At 44.9% G+C, this 19,688-nt stretch overlaps 1 protein-coding gene across 1 annotated transcript in view; it reads left to right on the top strand.

The window, feature by feature from the left end:
* The first annotated feature begins 971 nt into the window (after positions 1–971).
* The window catches only part of ELOVL6 (ELOVL fatty acid elongase 6), a 184,486-nt gene continuing 165,769 nt past the window's right edge, over positions 972–19,688 (top strand). The window contains exon 1 of the mRNA XM_029596139.1: positions 972–1,193. Coding sequence (XP_029451999.1) covers positions 1,162–1,193 — 32 coding nt within the window. The 5' untranslated portion in view covers positions 972–1,161. The remainder of the gene's footprint in view (positions 1,194–19,688) is intronic.

Genomic DNA, 19,688 nt, shown 5'->3' with positions numbered 1-19,688 from the left:
AGAGAGGAGGACAACCTCCCCCCCAACTCTTGAAAGGTATCAGTGGTTCTCTGCTACTCGTGCATTCTTCTATTTTGTGGATCTTGATCTGTGTGAACAATTGACCACTCCTGTTCTAGTTTGTCTTCTATAGTTCTCTCTCTCTCTCTCTCTAAAACAATAACATACACCATCAGTAATACCTACAATATTAAGGTATAGGAAATAAAATATTAACTTCACTGGTTGAAAACTAAAGCCAATAGGCAGGACCCATCTGTTCCCGTGGATAAACTGCTTCAGTTCCACAGGGTCATGAACAGGTATTTTCAAAGCTTGTAAATATTTCGGGCAGATGTTATTCTTGTGCCACTGGAAGTTTCATAGTTTGCAGCTGTTTATCCGTTTGCCTACGTCTCGGCTTTAGAGTTTCTTCTTTTGGACTTGTTCTGAAGTCTCCTTTCTTTCATGTACTAATATTTTCTTATATTGTATGCTTTTTTTGAAAAAAAAAAAAAAAGTACTCTATTAACATGGTCATGCCCACTGTTTTTAAAAGTCTTCCCTAATCGACCGCCGTACTGATTGTAACGTGCTATATTCCTGTTTTATAGGAATCAGTGTGCGCCCACAGGGCACTGTGATAAAGCTCAGCACAGGAACAGCAAGATTTACTGGAATGGGGGGCGGGGAGTGACTGGTTGTTTTCAAAATCATTACATACAATTCAGACCGTAAAACACAGAATAAGATCACCTTTTTTTTGGTCAAGTGAAGTATTTTTCAACATCTGCTTGCTGGTATTTCTGCCCCAAGAGTGGAATGGGGGTGGAGAGAGGGGAGCGGGATGGCACGGTTTCCACGTGCGGGAACCAGGCGAGCTTTAGGACCGCACAACAGCCGTCACCTCTCAGGGTGGGTGCAGCTGATCCTGAGAGGAGGAGAGCTGCAGACATGGGAGGAGGAGAGGTAGAGGATAAAAGCAAAGCTAAACCAAGGGATATAACCGAGGGAGGGACTCCGAGAGGAAGGGGAAGAAAGGGGGCCAAGAGGAGAGGGAGGAAGAAGGACTATTTATACCCTCATACCTTCCAGGGGTACCGGCCCAAAAAATACAGTTCCAATGAACATGTCAGTGCTGACTTTTACAAGAATACGAATTTGAAAAGCAATTCAACGAGAATGAAGCGATTCCAGTGGATGCAAGAGAACTGGTAGGTCGGCATGCTACTTGCAGTGTAGGGCTTGTCGGTGCTGGATGTTGATCGTGGGTAGCGATTAGAAATAATTACCAGGGCCAGCCAGAGAGCCTGTCTGAAACCTCTAGAAGAATCGGTGAAATGTACATATATGTGTGTGTACATATATGTGTGTGCGCGCGTTCATGGAATATCTCCAGGGTGCAAAGCAAGTGAGTAGCTAAAATGAAGCAAATGTGCAGTGAATCGATCCGCGGCTTGTCTGGATCTGCGATTCGGGGTCGGGGGGCGGGAGGGGCAATCGGGGGGAGGGCAAGGATGAAGCTCTGTAGTGTTTTCACGTTTTGGGGGTTTTCACGACAAGCGGTGACTGCTCTGTTCCCGGTGGAGAATTTATGTCTAGAGCAAGATGGCAGCTTCTGTGTCCTGGGAATGCTCGGGCAAGATCCTGTCAGATCATTGCGTGGGGCTGCGGAGAGAAGGTGGGGGGAGGGGGCGAGAACATCCTCTCCTTCCGCGAGATGGGGCGTCTGGTGAGTGACCGCCAGCTTTGTGGGGGTGTTACACACTGGCACATTTAACACGACATATGTGTACCCCTCCATTCATACGTGTTGCACCCGTCCATTCATATAGATGCACGTGCGCTCGCCCAGCCCTTCTTTCATCCTTGCCATCCCCTCCCCGGGCCTGCAGGAAGCTGCTGTCCTCGCCCATCAGTTAACCCTTTCCATACTGCCAGGCAGGCGCGGCCTTAGCTCGGGCCTGATTTGGCGAAGGTTTAGGGAGCACCAGTTTCCTGGGATATGGGATGGGTTTGCATGACGTCCCAGCCCTTTAATCTCTCTCTCTCGCTCTCTCTCCCGTGGTCCGGCTGAGTTCGGGGCTGGAAACAAATGAGAGCTGGTAATAAGAACGACTGTATTTGGGGGCCCCAGAGCTTCTATTGCCCTCCAAATGAGAGTACTCTGCATTTGTACATATTAGACCATATAGAGAGGCTGATGTATTTAGTGTGAAGGAATTGCACAAAGATCATTTTGCATGCTAAAAGAGCAAATAGTGCGCATTACATAGGATAACAAGTATTATTTGCTTTTTCACACATGAAATGTAACTATTGACTTTGCAAATAGCTATTTAGCGTGCATATCTTAAACTTCTGCGAAATCACTAGTAAATCAGGGACTGCAGTGCAAAATTACTTAACGCAGCTCATTGGCTATGAATGCACGTGCTTAAACTAAATACGAATATAGCTTTGTAAATGCGATTTCACAAAAAAATGTACCAACACCTCAATGAGCTGCAGTTTAAATTTTTACAATAAAGTTTGTAGAAAAAGTACACACACTATTTTTGCTGCTTGGTTTGTTTGCATGGAAGTCCTGGTAGCAAAATATTGTGCAAAATTCCACACATTTCAGTACATCAGCCTCACAATATAGATAATAAATAGAAAGTGGGAAGACATATACTGTACATTGTCTGCAGGAAGGTTAAACCAGTCACCCACTTTAAACCTAAAGCAGTGGTTGTCAGTCCTGTCCTGGAAGTATACCTAATTTGTCTGGTTCTTGGATATCAATAATGAGATATTTTATATCAATAATGAGATATTTGCATACATTGAAGACCCACGTGCATGGAAATCTTTTACTCACTGAGGCTATCCTGAAAACCTACTGCTTATCTGTGCATCCAGGACAGGGTTGAGAACCAGAGCACTAACGTTTACCAAAATATCTGTGCCACTTAGTAATATTTGTATAGTGCAGAGTTTTGTTGGCCTACCCTGGGGGCACTTGCCAGCTCCATCTGGTTAAATCATCACAAGCATGTATGATCCTGCCTTTCCTTCATCTTTTCTCAGTCTCTCTTGCATAAACTTGAAACTGATAATTTATATATATATATATATATATATATTGGAGTAATAGTCTGCCTTTCAGGCACTTCAAAGCAGATTGCATTCAAGTATAGTAGATATTTCCCACTCCTCAGAAGGTTTATAATCTCAGGAGTGGAAGAGTAGGCTAGGGGTTAGAGGCAGTTGGTTTATGAACCAGCAGCTAAAGTTCAAATCGCCTGCTGCTCCACACGACCTTCGGTAAGTCACTTTCCTCTCTGTTGCCATAGGTACAAACTTAAAAGGTAATTTTCAAAGGAGCTGCATGTGTAAATGTAACATAGCAATTTTCAATAGCCCACTTACGCACATAAAGTGCATTTACACATATAAAACCAATTGACAAGTCAATGAAATATATTGCAGCAATTTTCAAAAGCCCACCTACATGCATAAAGTGCATTTAAAGTGTAAAACCCAGTTTTAAGCATGTAAATCCTTTTGAAAATTACCCCCAGGGATGGTAACTTTAAAATGGGTGCGCAGATACCCATATACACACATGTATATGGGTGCGCAGCCATACATGCTGAAATTTTATATCCTGCGTGCAAGTACGTGCCCATGTTATAAAACAGGCCTTGCACATGTATGTCTGACCCTAATTTTAAAAGTGTATGTGTACAGCAGCGTAATGTTGGCTTTGAGCCACGCAAATGAGGGAATTTTATAACAGGTGCACATCCAACCCATGACCAGTTTCACAATTTGTCCACCAGTTTGCCCAGTTTATAGCTAGGTTCGTTAACTTGCACTCCTCCCCGTTAACCCTAACCCTTCAGGCACATAATAGATGGCTGGAAATAGTTTTATTCAGACTTAATTCCTCATCCAAGGCAGAAGTAACTTTGTGCAGCAGAATAGCTGGGTGCAGCCCAGATACAAAGGTATGTGCGTGCATTATCTCTTGATCCCAGAATACCCATGCCCCGCCCACATTTTGCCCCCTTTTTTTTCCCATGATGCACTCCCAAGTTCCAATTTTGGCACACGTCTAGCTTTTAAAAATTTTCCTTTACATCGTAAGCCCTCCCGGGATAGGGAAATGCCTACAGGACCTGAATGTAATCTGCTTTGAAATGCTGAAAAGCGGAATATAAATAAATAAGGGTTGCATTTAATAAGCATTTTTCCTATAGACAGAGAATGGGAGAAAAGCCTTAGTGAATCCGGCCTTAAATTTGTACTTGAGGCAATGGAGGATGAAGTGACTTGCCCAAGGCCACCGGGCGCGGCAGCAGGATTTGAACCCATTGCTCTAATCACTAGGCGTGTATGCTTTGCACATGCTGAACACAAACAAAAAAAGATTAGATTACAGGAGCTGAAGGAAAACTTGCTTGTGATGTAGAGGATGATACTTAATCTTTTTTTGTTCATTTTTGTTTGCTTTTAACTTTTTCAGTCTGGTAGAGGCTATACTTTTGCTGTATTGGAAAAACCTTTGTGACCCGATGAACTCTCTCTCTAGACCCAGGGAAAAACCTAAAAAAATCAGCCAGATCGCTTTGGATTTGGGACTTGCTTCGAGCATCAGTAGTGATGAGGCGTGATATAGAAATGTATTATTAATATTATGTTATTATTATTAGATGTGAGAAACTGCTCTCAGCACTTATGAAACCAGTTTTCTAGTACCCAACTGCAGTAATATTGCAGGCTAATTTCTACACTTTAATATCAAAATTAACTTTAGTTACATAAGACAGTGTAAATGACACATTAGCAATATCATGTTATAAGTTACAAGTTTTGCTTATGCATAAATGTCAGATTACATAACTTTTGCATGTCATAATGGAAACATACCACACCATGCATATCAGTTCTTAGGGGAGACCCTCCTCACGCCTGTTGATGGTGTAGTCTGTCTGAATCCTCTTGCCGCAGGCAAGGTGGCTATCATTTTCCTTTTTTTAATAGCATGAGGTGGTTCCTTTCAAAGAGAAGGAGATTGATTATGCAGTACAGCAGCCCTCAATGGTCTTGGATCACTCTGCAGGTGTGCGTCTGCAGCATCCATAAAGTATGATTGGTACATGTAGTATTTCTTCGGGGTGCTGTGTCTGAAGTCTTTGCCCATGTCTTTTGAGTAAGTCCTGAGTAAAAAGGCACTTCCGAACAGATGAAGGGCTATCCTCTCTCCTGTGCAGCCTCTCGGGCCCTCCTCTCTCCTTCCACCCACTCCATACACATCTTACACCTTCTGCAGGTGACAGGAAGTCAAAATGGGTCAGGAGGGATTCCCGGTTGCTCTTGCCCCACCAGGTCCTGTTTTCAAAATGGCATTGGCCAATCAACAGAATGGCACTGGCCTCAGGGCCATTTGGGGCCATTTTAAAAACATCCCAGCAGGGCAGAGGTGACCGGAGATTGCTTCTGTCCCCTCCCTTCTGTTTGGTATTCATGGCTATGAAGAGGAGCAAGGACCTTTTAGTAATATTTCAACTGACTGAGAGCAACCAGTTTGCATCAGGTAGGAACCAGTATAAGAAAAGGAAGAGAATGGCACTTAATGAGAAATTCTGCCATCTGAGAACTGTCACGCTGTGCCAATTCAGATACAACTCCTGGACTTAAAACTACTTCAGATAAATTATATACCTGTTAAGGCAAGCAATTAGCTGGCATAATGAACCAATACCATGTGCAATTTAGAAGGCAGAATATTCTCAGTTTAGGTGCTACTAAACTAGGGAAAAGGCACAACAACATCAGATCAGGGAATGCTTTGTGCTGTTCTAGTTGTAATAAGTCCTGTGGACTAGTTTCAAAATGGATCTTTTATAGAATCTCTTTTGGGGGAGGGGGGGGAGGATGGTTTTCCTTCTGTTTAGATCCCTTTAATCTAAATAAGAATACTCCGGTAATTGAACAGTAATGCTTTGCTTTGTTCATGACCTTATCTCTTCTAACTGCTCTGGGTTCTGGCTCTTCTTTTAAAAATAACACCTGTTCTCTTTTCTGGGCATAGCTCTCATATAAAGAAGGAGAAATCTAATGGGAGAACTCATGACACATGGGATTCTCCCAAGGATTCTCTGTATGACCTTGAACAAGTCATTTCTCCTTCTGTTTCTGTTTACTCCAGTGCAATTGCATAATGCAATATTCTTTTTGACCTTTTACAGCCTTAAATCAATGAAGTACTAAAACTGGTACCAGACTTTCTATTTAAGAGGTGCCTGCCTGTATGGTTCCGATGTATTCAGTATTTACAAAGCATGTTGGGATCCTGTTTGAATAAAAATCGTGATATAAATACAAAATATTGTCAGTAGTGCTAACAATTCCAGGGCCACAAAAGAGTTGCATATAAAAATTGCGTGCAAAATTTCCTGAAAATTAATTCTCAGTAAAAGAGAACTAAACCTCAAGAAGGGGCAGTTCTTTTCTTTGTGAAAACTAGTCCATGAACACATTCTCACATCAGTTACAATGAATTCAGAATGAATGAGCTGCTTGTGGGAGGAGAAAATAAAATCAATCAGCTTAAAAAAGTAGAACAGGTGACTAGGAAGTGCAAAAAACCAGAGGAGAAAAACTGGAAAGCTATGACTACAAATGCTCCTAGTCTGGGCAATAGAATCCCAGACCTGCAGGCCCTAATGGTGGAGGCGGACTTGGACATTACTGCTGTTATGGAGACGTGGTTCACGGATTCTCATGATTGGGATGCGGCCATCCCAGGCTGTAACTTGTTAAGGAAGGTCAGAGAGGACAGAAAAGGGGGAGGAGTAGCTCTGTATATCAAAAACAATATCCAAGCAACTGAATTGCAAGGGATGTGGGTTAAAGAAGAAGCTTTATGGATCGTCCTAAAAAGAGAAGATGGTGCTTCCATTTTTACTGGTGTGATCTACAGGCCTCCAACCCAAATGGATGAACTGGACAGAGACCTGATGGAGGAAATCCAAAAGCTGGGAAAGAAGGGAGAGGTTTTGCTCGTTGGAGATTTTAATCTGCCAGTTGTGGATTGGAGCATCCCTTCTGCGGAATCTACAAAAAGTAGATAGTGGATGCCTTTCAAGGTGCTCTGCTCAAACAAATGGTAATGGAACCCACGAGGGAGGGTGTGAGCCTCGATCTAGTGCTCACTAATGGGGATAATGTCTCTGATGTTCAGGTAGGGACTCACCTGAGCACCAGTGATCATCAGATGGTATGGTTCGATATTGCGAATAGGATACAGAGAAGTCACACAAAGACCCGAGTTTTGACGGACTTTGTCAAACCGAGGATGTACCTGATGGAAGAACTGGAAGACTGGGAGAAAATGGGTGAGCTGGAACAATAGTGGGCCAAATTAATAGGAACTATTACAAAGGCAACAAATCTATATGTTAGGAAAGTAAAGAAGAGTAAGAGGAAAAAGAAACCAATCTGGGTGTCTAAGGAAGTAGCTGAAAAAAATTAAGGCAAAAAGAACAGCATTTGAGAAGTATAAAGGATCCCAAAAAAAGGAACACAGGGAAATCTGTTAAAAATGAGGGAGACGAAGAAAGAAATTAGGAAAGCAAAAAGTCAAGTGGAAGAAAGAATTGACAAAGAGGGCAAGAAAGGAGACAAAACATTTTTCAGATATATCAGAAAAAGAAGGAAGGCCTGAAGTGGAATAGTGAAATTGAAAGGTGACAAGGAGCAAATGTGTGGAGAGAGATGAAGAAATGGTGTAAATATTAAACAAATACTTTAGTTCGGTATTCACTAAAAAAAGACCCTGGAGAAGGACCGTTGCTGGTTGACAAGACCATAGATGGAGATGGGGTAGATGAAACTCCATTTACAGAAGAGAATGTATGGGAAGAGCTAGGAAAACACCATGGGGCCGGATGAGATTCATCCCAGGATACTGAGGGAGCTCAGAGATGAGCTGGCAGGTCTGCTGAAAGACCTGTTCAATAGATCCCTGGAAAGGGACTGGTGTCGTGTGATTGGAGAAGAGCAGTAGTGGTCCCGCTCCACAAGAATAGTAGCAGAGAGGAAGCTGGAACCTACAGGCCAGTTAGCCTCACCTTTGTGGTGGGAAAACTAATGGAGTCTCTGCTGAAGGAAAGGATAGTGAACTATCTACAGTCAGGAGGATTGCTGGACATGAGCAACAAGGATTCACTGGGGGAAAGTCTTTTCAGAGAAATTTGATTGATTTTTTGGATTGGGTGACTAAAGAATTAGATTGAGGAAGAGCGCTTGATGTCATCTACTTGGATTTTAGCAAAGCTTTTGATATGGTCCCACATACGAGGGTTGTGAATAAAATGAGAAGCTTGGGAGTGAGTGCAAAAGAGGTGGCGTGGATTACAAACTGGTTGACGGATAACAGCATGATGACAGTGTGATAGAAGACAATGTGATGGTAAATGGAACCTTCTCTGAAGAGAGAATGGTGTTAAGTGGAATGCCACAAGCATCAGTGTTGGGACTGTTCCGTTCAATATCTTTAAAAGCGACATTGCGGACGAGATAGAAGGTAAGGTTTGTCTATTTGCGGATGATACTAAGATCGGCAACAGAATGGACACGCTGGCAGGAGCAGAGAGAATGAGACATAATTTAAGGAAGCTTGAACAGTGGTTGACGATGTGGCAGCTGGGATGCAATGCTAAGAAGTGCAGAGTCATGCATCTGGGATGCGGTAATCCAAAAGAGCTGTATATGATGGGGGGTGAAGGGCTGTTGTGCACGGAGCAAGAGAGGGCCCTTGGGGTGATAGTGTCTAGCAATCTGAAGATGTCGAAGCAATGTGACAAGGCGATAGCTAAAGCCAGAAGATTGCTGGGCTGCATAGAGAGGAATAACCAGTAAGAAAAGGAGGTGATAATCCCCTTGTATAGGTCCTTGGTGAGGCCTCACCTGGAGTACTGTATTCAGTTCTGGAGACCGTATCGCAAAAGGGACAGAGACAGGATGGAGGCGGTCCAGAGAAGGGCAACCAAAATGGTGGGTGGTCTCCATCAAATAACTTATGAGGAGGTTGAAGGACCTAAATATGTATATCCTGGAGGAGAGGAAGTGCAGGGGAGATATCATACAGACCTTCAGATACCTGAAAGGTTTTAATGATGCACAATCGGCAAACTTTCTGCATTGGAAAGAAATCAGTAGAAAAAGGGGTCATGAAATGAAACGCCAGGGAGGACGACTCAGAACCAACATCAGGAAATATTTCTTCATGGAGAGGGTGGTGGATGCCTGAATGCCCTTCTAGAGGAAGTGGTGAAGATAAAAACGGTGAAAGATTTCAAAGGGGCATGGGATAAACACCATGGATCCCTAAATGCTAGAGGATAGAAATGTTGAAAAGAGTGCATAGGGTTAACTTGCTGGTGTGGCAGTTACTACTCTTAACCAATGAGCCTTCATACTGTTGATGCAACTCCATTATTGCTCTCTGCTTTAACAGCAGGGGGAAAAGAGGAAAAGGGGAATTGGATTCAGACAGCAAACAACAAGGACATTGAATTTTACGGTCTGGGAAAACAAATAAGCATGGGGTAACTTGCTGATGTGGCTTTTTCTACCCTTAACCAATAAGCCTGATACTTTTGATGCAACTCTGACATTGCTCTCTGCTTCAACGGCAAGAGGTAACGGGGAATTCGACTCAGACAGCAACCAACAAGGGCCTTAACTTTGATGGTCTGGGAAACTGATTCATTGTACGGCGCAGCAGATATTACCATAAGCTTGCAGGGCAGACTGGATGGGCCGTTTGTTCCTTTTCTGCCGTCATTTCTATGTTTCTATATGCTTTGCATGATATTGTATCACAGCAGCTCATTGAATTAGAATACAATTTTTCGTGTATTACGTGTAAAATTGTACTATTCATGAAAGCAAAAATTTTCACAATCGTTGCTTCCCAGACAAAACTGCTAAATAGCACACATTATCGCAAACAACATGCACTTTTCAGGAATATTTTGCATGAAGCACAGTTTGTGAAAAATTTCACATGTTAATACATTAGCCTCAAAAAGAGAGAGAACCCTTGCCCATAATAACATTCCAAGATGAAAAGTCGTACTTTGCTATTGACACATACTGACAAAAGTCTTTGTTACCTGAAGGTTTCACTTTTCATTTTGTTGCGTTCAGATGTGGGCTGTATCATGATCCTGCACCTTAATCCAGGTGTTTGTGTAGATGTGCATATTAATGGCTGGTTTTAGACTATTGATCCTGGATGTAGCTTTCCAACCAGTCTCTAGTTACAGGGCGCCCGCCTATTATTATATTTTTGTGTAGTTTATTGCTTTGTTTTAGTTTTCAGATTAGCATTCTGATTGCATAATGATATTTATTTTACTATGCTGCATGAATGTGGTTCTCTGACTGAAGAATCAGGGCTCAGCTTTAAGTTTTAGGCTGCAGTATCAAAACAAGGAGTTCCACCCTGGTTGGAAACATTGCACGAGAGCCAGTACTAGAACCGGGAATAGGACCCCTTCCATATGGGGTCCTAAGCATTGTTTGTATAGACACACAATAGGGGAAACATCTTAGTACATCTGGCCCATGCATTCTGCTTGGAATCCAGGCTACCAGTTCCGAGCCATTTGACAACTAGAACATATTACTTTCTGCTTTAAGTATATACTGTATACATGAGTGTGTGTGTTCTTTAATTTGAAGCTATGAGCTTGCGTATGAGTGAGAAGCAGGGAATATATGGAAGTATCTGCTCCAGATGACAAGGTATGAGGCATTTGTGTGCAATCTGTATATTAACAAATGCAGCAGAAAGCAAGTCAAGGGCCACAATTAGCAATCCCTGTTCCCAGAGACTTCATATAAAAATGAAACCGCACAGCCAAGTAACTCCAAAAATAAATACCAAACACACACACACACACTGGAGTATAGCATTAGAGTCATTTTACTATTACACTGTGGTGAAATATATAAAACAGCAGGGGTTGGTGAACTTAATGCAATAACCTATCATTTTGTGCGTCCTGTTTTATCTGAAGCTCACGTGACTTCTACAAAATTGAAGTGGTTTGAAGCAATGGACTACCATTCTGGTCCCAACTATATACTGTGTATGCACCACTAGCTGTCCATGAGTCATGGCCAGAGCCTCCGGTTTCCTGCAGAAGATTTATCAAGATTCTGCTGCATGAGTTGGCAAATTTGCATAATTTTGCATAAAGATTCATACCTCTGATTATGCAAAAAAATTCAGCTTTTTATTGAAAACTATTCACATTTTTTTTTAAACAATATTTAAAATATATACAAATAAAAAAATGTACCAAGGGCAAAAAATAATCAGTTTATCAAGTTAAAATACATGTTGCAAGCTTTTAACTGTGAAATGTATTTATTTATGGTCTATTTGGCCTTCTCTGTTGCTGTGCCACTTTTTTGGAATTCTCTCCCAGACCATACTCAGACTATTGAATGCCATAGTTCTTTCAGGAAGTTATTAGGGTTCTCCTGGTTTTTATTGTGCAGAACATTATATCATCTGTCGGCTTTGCCTCTCTTTAAACAGAAATAGCTCCTTATGGTAGCTTTTTGCAGACTTTCAGGCTGATTCAATAAAACGTGCGGGAGAGCCGGCACTCCAAGTTGAGCAGCACTTCTCCTGGGCGCTCGATTCTCTATTCAAATTAGGCTGCGCACTATTAAGGAGGCGCTAGGGAGACTAGCACGTCCCTAGCGCCTCCTTATTAGCGTAAGCGGCGGCTGTCAGCGAGTCCGACAACAGACGCTTAATTTTACCGGCGTCGATTTTCAAATCCGCTGACAGCCACGGGTTCGGAAAACGGATGCCGGCAAATCTGAGTGTCCTTTATTGAACCTTCTGACCGGCAGGCAGATTTTTTTTTACTTTTTGATGCCTCTGACTTAATATCGCTATGATATTAAGTCGGAGGGTGTACAGAAAAGCAGTTTTTCTGCTTTTCTGTACACCCTCATCAGGCTCATCAACATGCATTTGCACATGATGAGCGCTATTAGTTTTGGGAGGGAGGAGTGGGTAATAACAGTGCTTCTAAAAAGCGCAGCCAAACGGGGGCTAAACGGTGCACTCGGCCAAGCGCACCATTCTGTATCGGCCTGCAAGTTAGTCTTTGTATTATTTTAATTGATTATGTATGTACTGTTTTTATATTGTAATCCACTTCAAACTTTTATTGATAATGTAATGAAGCAGATAACAAATTTTAATACATTCAAATAAAATAACAACAATAAAAGCCTGTTCATTAGTAGCTGAAGGCAACCATCGTTTTTATATTTTCTTGAGAAAGTCCTTGTCATCTTTGCAAGTATATGAGCTTCTGTATGCTAACATGCCCTCAACATCAGCAGTTTGCTATGCTGTTAATTACAAGAAAGATATATGCACATATATTGACACATGGTAACAGAAACAAAGAGCTGAATTAGCACAAGTCTGAAACGTGCAGTAGTGTCCGTAATCAAAACTTCTATGAATTGAAATTAATGCCTTCTCTACTAGTTGCAAAACACCAGCAGTTGCAGAATTCCAAAACGTATCCAGTTCTTTGTAGATGGTGTATGATTGGCCACATATGCAGATGTAAGAACCTTTGTATAAAGATTACTCCTGGGGGAATTCTGCACAAAAAAAAAGTAAAATTCTGCGCACAAAAACTTTAAATTCTGCAAACTTTATATTGGTCAAAATAACAATTTAGATGATAGTCTTTACATAATTACATTTTAAATTAATACAGAAAAAAGTTATTACTTAGAGATGCAGAATTTTAAATATTTTGAGCAGAATTTCCCTAGAAATGCACTGTAAGAGTGTCCCTTCCACTCGCTCTCCCTACTCCCCTGGCCACTTTGCCCTCTCAGGCCCCAACTCCTTACCTGCCAGTATCTCTCTCCTCCTCCTCTAGGCTCAACCCCTTCCACTCTATCAACAGTCCCAGAGTTTGACCCTGTTCTCAGTACTGCCCCTCACACAGGCTCCCTCTGTCCTTCCCTGTCTCACATACATACTCCCTCTCTCTAGTACATATACACACACCCTCATACAGGCTCCCTCACTCTCTCGTTCACACACATCCCCTCATACAGGGTCCCTCTCTCTTGCATACATCCTCTCACAGGCTACCTGTCTCTCTCTCATGCACCCCTTCATACAGGCTCTGTCTCACACATACACAATCCCTTCACACAGGCTAGCACCCTCACATACATATGATTCCTTTTTCATACACATGCGTTCCCAATCTCTCACACACATACCCACTCCTTCACAATCTCCTCATATAGGCTCCCTCTCTCTGGCATCCCCCCCACCACTCTCTCACCTCCCATGCTCACTCACACCCTCCTCACCCCCCTGCTCTCTCTCTCTCACCCTCCCCTCCCCCTGCTCTCACCCTCCTTTCTCCCTCACCCCCTCCCCTCCCCCACACCTCTCTCCCTGCTCTCATCCTTCCCTCCCCTCTCTCACAGCCTCCCCTCCCCCACACACCTCTCCCTGCTCTCACCCTTCCCTTCCCTCTCCCACACCCCCTCCCTGCTCTTTCTCTCTTCCCTCCCCCACCCCTTCTCACACCCCTCTCCCCCTCCTCTTACACACACAAATTTACTCTCACTGGGGCCTTCACCTTTGCCGCGAGTGGAGCATATTCCGTTCGTGGCACATGGGGGCCTTCATCTTTGCCGCGAATGGTGCACCGGGGCCTTCATTGTCGCTGCGAGTGGAGCGTGTCCCGCGACACATGGGGTCATCTTTGCCACAAATGGCGTGCCGGGGCCTTCATCTTCGCGCTCTCCGTTCGCAGCCTGCCAGGGTCTCCTGTCATTTTCTGCACAGAAAATGGCAATTCTGCCTGGGGGGAATTCTGCGCTCCGCAGTAGCACAGAATTCCCCCAGGACTAAAGAATGAAATTCTTCTAAAGGGACATCAGTTCATCCAGGAATTATATTAAAATAATGTTTGGTTTGATTTAAGAGATCTTTGAAGGATCAAACATTCTGATTGCTTTCTTTGTCCACTCCAACTTCAAAAGTCCCCCTTCCTGTTCACGTCAGGGCAGGAGGAAGAGGGTGTGTGTTTTGGGGGGGGGGGGGGGGTAGAAAGAAGAGGGTTCCCTGCAGGCTGTTAGTTGGGAAGAGACTGGAGTAGGAGCAGAGAGAGCTAAGACTGAAAGGCAGGCAGGCAGACATGCGCCCTGCACCTTTGTTCAAAAGATTGAATTAAGAGGTGTGAAAATTTTCAGAAATGTTGGTTCTGTGGCAGATTGTAAATTATGCAGCAACCAACTAATTATGTGGTTTCTCCCACAGCCCCACAATCTCAGGAGGGTAGAGGAAATGGTCATGGCATCCCTTTCAACTGCAGTTTGATAATGTATTTCATATCCTGGTATACAGTAATTAGTAGAGATGTGAATCGTTTTCCATATCGTCTTAACGATAGAAATCGTGTGGCAGGGCAAGAAAATCGTGTTAGGCACGATTTTTTAGTTAAAAAATCGTTAAAAATCGTTTTTTCCGATTAGTGCGCACTAACTCGAGTTAGTGCGCACTAACGGGAGTTAGTGCGCACTAACGGAGAGTTAGTGTGCACTAACTGAAAATGATACAATTTGACACTTTTCAGGTCAGTTAAGGTCAGTTTAGGAATGAATATGTATTCCTATTGGCTGCCCTCTTATTTATTCATGTTACCAAGCTTCCCACTGACAGTATATGGGGGATGGGAAATGGAAACAGTTGGTAGCTTGACAAAACAAGTAATGTGATCAGTCAATGTGACTAGAACTTGTGCCCTAACCCTGATACCAGGGGTATTGTGATCTTCCTGCACACAGTGCCCTATCCCTATTAATACCAGGAGTGTTGTGATCTTCCTGCACACAGTGCCCTACCCCTGGCACCAGGGGTGTTGTGATCTTCCTGCACACAGTGCCCTATCCCTATTAATACCAGGAGTGTTGTGATCTTCCTGCACACAGTGCCCTATCCCTATTAATACCAGGAGTGTTGTGATCTTCCTGCACACAGTGCCCTAACCCTGGCACCAGGGGTGTTGTGATCTTCCTGCACACAGTGCCCTATCCCTATTAATACCAGGAGTGTTGTGATCTTCCTGCACACAGTGCCCTAACCCTGGCACCAGGGGTGTTGTGATCTTCCTGCACACAGTGCCCTATCCCTATTAATACCAGGAGTGTTGTGATCTTCCTGCACACAGTGCCCTAACCCTGGCACCAGGGGTGTTGTGATCTTCCTGCACACAGTGCCCTATCCCTATTAATATCAGGAGTGTTGTGATCTTCCTGCACACAGTGCCCTAACCCTGACACCAGGGGTGTTGTGATCTTCGTGCACACAGTGCCCTTTCCCTGGCACCAGGGGTGTTGTGATCTTCATGTACACAGTGCCCTATCCCTATTAATACCAGGAGTGTTGTGATCTTCCTGCACACAGTGCCCTATCCCTAATACCAGGGGTGTTGTGATCTTCCTGCACACAGTGCCCTATTCCTGATACCGGGGGTGTTGGGATCTTCTTGCACACATCCCGGTATCAGGGATAGGGCACTGCATGCAGGAAGATCACAACACTCCTGGTATCAGGAACAGGCCACTGTGTGCAGGAAGATCACAACACCCCTGGTATTAGGGATAGGGCACTGCGTGCAGGAAGATCACAACACTCCTGGTATTAATAGGGATAGGGCACTGCATGCAGGAAGATCACAACACCCCTGGTATCAGGGATAGGGCACTGTGTGCAGGAAGATCACAATACCCCGGAGGAGTGAGGGTCAGGCAGCTCCCCCCTGTCTGTGAAGCCAGCCTCTCACTAGTAATGCAGGGAGGGAGCTGTCTCAGACTTCACCATCCTCCTCCCCCCCCCCTCACCCACACACCATTCACTAGCTGGGACATGGGGGAAGTCAGGAGTGAGGGTCAGGCAGCTCCCCCCTGTCTGTGAAGCCAGCCTCTCACTAGTAATGCAGGGAGGGAGCTGTCTCAGACTTCACCATCCTCCTCCCCCCCCCCCTCCTCACCCCACACACCATTCACTAGCTGGGACATGGGGGAAGTCAGGAGTGAGGGTCAGGCAGCTCCCCCCTGTCTGTGAAGCCAGCCTCTCACTAGTAATGCAGGGAGGGAGCTGTCTCAGACTTCACCATCCTCCCCCCCCCCTCACCCACACACCATTCACTAGCTGGGACATGGGGGAAGTCAGAAGTGAGGGTCAGGGAGCTCCCCCCTGTCTGTGAAGCCAGCCTCTCACTAGTAATGCAGGGAGGGAGCTGTCTCAGACTTCACCATCCTCCTCCCCCCCCCCCCCCCTCACCCACACACCATTCACTAGCTGGGACATGGGGGAAGTCAGGAGTGAGGGTCAGGCAGCTCCCCCCTGTCTGTGAAGCCAGCCTCTCACTAGTAATGCAGGGAGGGAGCTGTCTCAGACTTCACATTCCTCCCCCCCCCTCACCCACACACCATTCACTAGCTGGGACATGGGGGAAGTCAGGAGTGAGGGTCAGGCAGCTCCCCCCTGTCTGTGAAGCCAGCCTCTCACTAGTAATGCAGGGAGGGAGCTGTCTCAGACTTCACATTCCTCCCCCCCCCTCACCCACACACCATTCACTAGCTGGGACATGGGGGAAGTCAGGAGTGAGGGTCAGGCAGCTCCCCCCTGTCTGTGAAGCCAGCCTCTCACTAGTAATGCAGGGAGGGAGCTATCTCAGACTTCACCATCCTCCCCCCCCCCCCTCACCCATACACCATTCACTAGCTGGGACATGGGGGAAGTCAGGAGTGAGGGTCAGGCAGCTCCCCCCTGTCTGTGAAGCCAGCCTCTCACTAGTAATGCAGGGAGGGAGCTGTCTCAGACTTCACCATCCTCCTCCCCCCCCCCCCTCACCCACACACCATTCACTAGCTGGGGCATGGGGGAAGTCAGGAGTGAGGGTCAGGCAGCTCCCCCCTGTCTTTGAAGCCAGCCTCTCACTAGTAATGCAGGGAGGGAGCTGTCTCAGACTTCACCATCCTCCCCCCCCCCCCCTCACCCACACAACATTCACTAGCTGGGACATGGGGGAAGTCAGGAGTGAGGGTCAGGCAGCTCCCCCCTGTCTGTGAAGCCAGCCTCTCACTAGTAATGCAGGGAGGGAGCTGTCTCAGACTGGTATCAGGGTTAGGGCACTGTGTGCAGGAAGATCCCAACACCCCTGGTGCCAGGGTTAGGGCACTGTGTGCAGGAAGATCACAACACCCCTGGTGCCAGGGTTAGGGCACTGTGTGTGCAGGAAGATCACAACAATCCTGGTATTAATAGGGATAGGGCACTGTGTGCAGGAAGATCACAATACCCCTGGTGCCAGGGTTAGGGCACTGTGTGCAGGAAGATCAGAACACCCCTGGTGCCAGGGTTAGGGCACTGTGTGCAGGAAAATCACAACACCCCTGGTGCCAGGGTTAGGGCACTGTGTGCAGGAAAATCACAACACCCCTGGTGCCAGGGTTAGGGCACTGTGTGTGCAGGAAGATCACAACACCCCTGGTGCCAGGGTTAGGGCACTGTGTGCAGGAAAATCACTTAAAATCTACACTTGCCAACAATCAATTAGATATATTTGAACTGTGTGCAGTTCCAGCCAGGACCACCTTTCTAAAATGCACAGCGATTGGCAAATTCAACATGCACTAGTATTTCAGGTGCCTGCTAACAAAAATAATAAACAAACAAGTTCTAGTCACGTGAGTGCTGATCATTACATTACTTTTTTTGTCAAGCTTCCAACTGTTTCCATTTCACATCCCCCCAACCATTACCTCAGTGTTAGCCTTGGTAACATCAATAGATAAGAGCACAGCCAGCCAATAGGAATACATATTCATTCCTAAGTGACCTTTACTGACCTGGGAAGTGTGAACACTTTGTTTCATTTTCTGTTGGTGTTCGTTAGTTTCCAGTTCCATTTCCCATACCCCCAACCATCACCTCAGTGGTAACCTTGGTAACATCAATAGATAAGAGGGCAGCCAGCCAATAGGAACACATATTCATTCCTAACTGACCTTCAGTGACCTGGAAAGTGTTTATTTGTATCATTTTCAGTTAGTGCGCACTAAATCGAGTTAGTGCGCACTAACTGGGAGTTAGTGCGCACTAACTCCCGTTAGTGCGCACTAACACGATTTAACGATTTTTAACGATAAATCGTTAGAATTTCTATTGTATCGTGTTCTATAACGATTTAAGACGATATTAACATTATCGGACGATAATTTTAATCGTTGAAAAACGATTCACATCCCTAGTAATTAGCCATTTTTGGATGTACTAAGCGTAAGAACATAAGAAGTGCCTTACTAAGTCAGACCAAGGTCCATCAAACCCAGCATTCTGTCCTCAACAGTGGTCAGTCTGGGTCACAAGTAACCAGAAGATCTCTAGTAGTTGATCTATTTCTTGTATCTTACTCCCAAGGAAAGGGGAGTGCTACTGCATGATTGGAGAAGAGCGGCAGTGGTCCCGCTTCACAGGAGAGGTAGCAGAGAGGAGGCTGGAAACTTAGTAGCCTCACCTGGGTGGTGGGAAAATTAAAGGAGAACTCTGCTGAGGGAAGGATAGTGAACTATTTATAATCCTTTGAGTTGCTGGACCCGAGGCAGCATGGATTCACCAGGGGAAGGTCCTGCCAGACAAATCTGATTGACTTTTTTTTGATAGGGTAACGAGAGAACTGTATCAAGGAAGAGCACTCAATGTGATTTACTTGGATTTCAGCAAAGATTTCGATATGGTTCCGCATAAGAGGCTCGTGAATAAAGTAAGAAGCGTGGGTGTGGGTGCCAAGGTACTGGAGAGGATTATTAACAAAGTTGACTGACAGGAAACAATGTGCAATGGTAAATGGATCCTGCTCTGATGAGAGAGCGGTGCCTCAAGGATTGGTTTTGGGACCGGTTCTGTTCAATATCTTTGTGAGTAACATTGCGGAGGGGTTAGAAGGAAAAGTTTGCCTTTTTGCAGATGATTCTAGTCAACACACCTGAACGAGTAGAGAGAATGAAAAGTGATTTAAGAAAACTTAAAGAATGGTCAAACATTGGCAGCTGCGATTCATTGCCAGAAAGTGCAGTCATGCACTGGATGCGGTAATCCAAAAGAGCTGTATGTGGAGGTGGAGGGAAAGGCTATCATGCACAGATTGGGAGAGGGACCTTGGGGAAATAGTGTCTGGCAATCTGAAGGCAGTGAAGCAATGTGACAGGACGGTAGCTAAAGCCAGCAAGATGCTAAGTTGTATAGAGAGAGGAAAGAGAAGTGATAATAACCTTGAACAGATCCTTGGTGAGGCCTCACCTGTGTCTAGTTCTGGAGACCGTATGTCAAAAAGGATAGAGACAGGATGGAAATGGTCCAGAGGAAAGCGATCAAAATGGTGTGGGATCTGTTTCAGAAGTCCTACGAGGAGAGGCTGAAGGATCTAAATAAGTTTACCATGGAGGAAAGGATGTGTAGAGGAGATAGGATACAGACCTTTAGATACCTGCCAGGTATTAACAATGCACAAAACATGAAACAGTAGAACTAGGGATCACAGTATGAAACTCCGGGGTGACTCGGAATCAAT

This window comes from Rhinatrema bivittatum, chromosome 1 (genome assembly GCF_901001135.1).
Source record: "Rhinatrema bivittatum chromosome 1, aRhiBiv1.1, whole genome shotgun sequence".
NCBI lineage: Eukaryota > Metazoa > Chordata > Amphibia > Gymnophiona > Rhinatrematidae > Rhinatrema > Rhinatrema bivittatum.
Note: the sequence above shows the minus strand (reverse complement) of the source record. Positions and strands in the feature narration are given on the sequence as shown.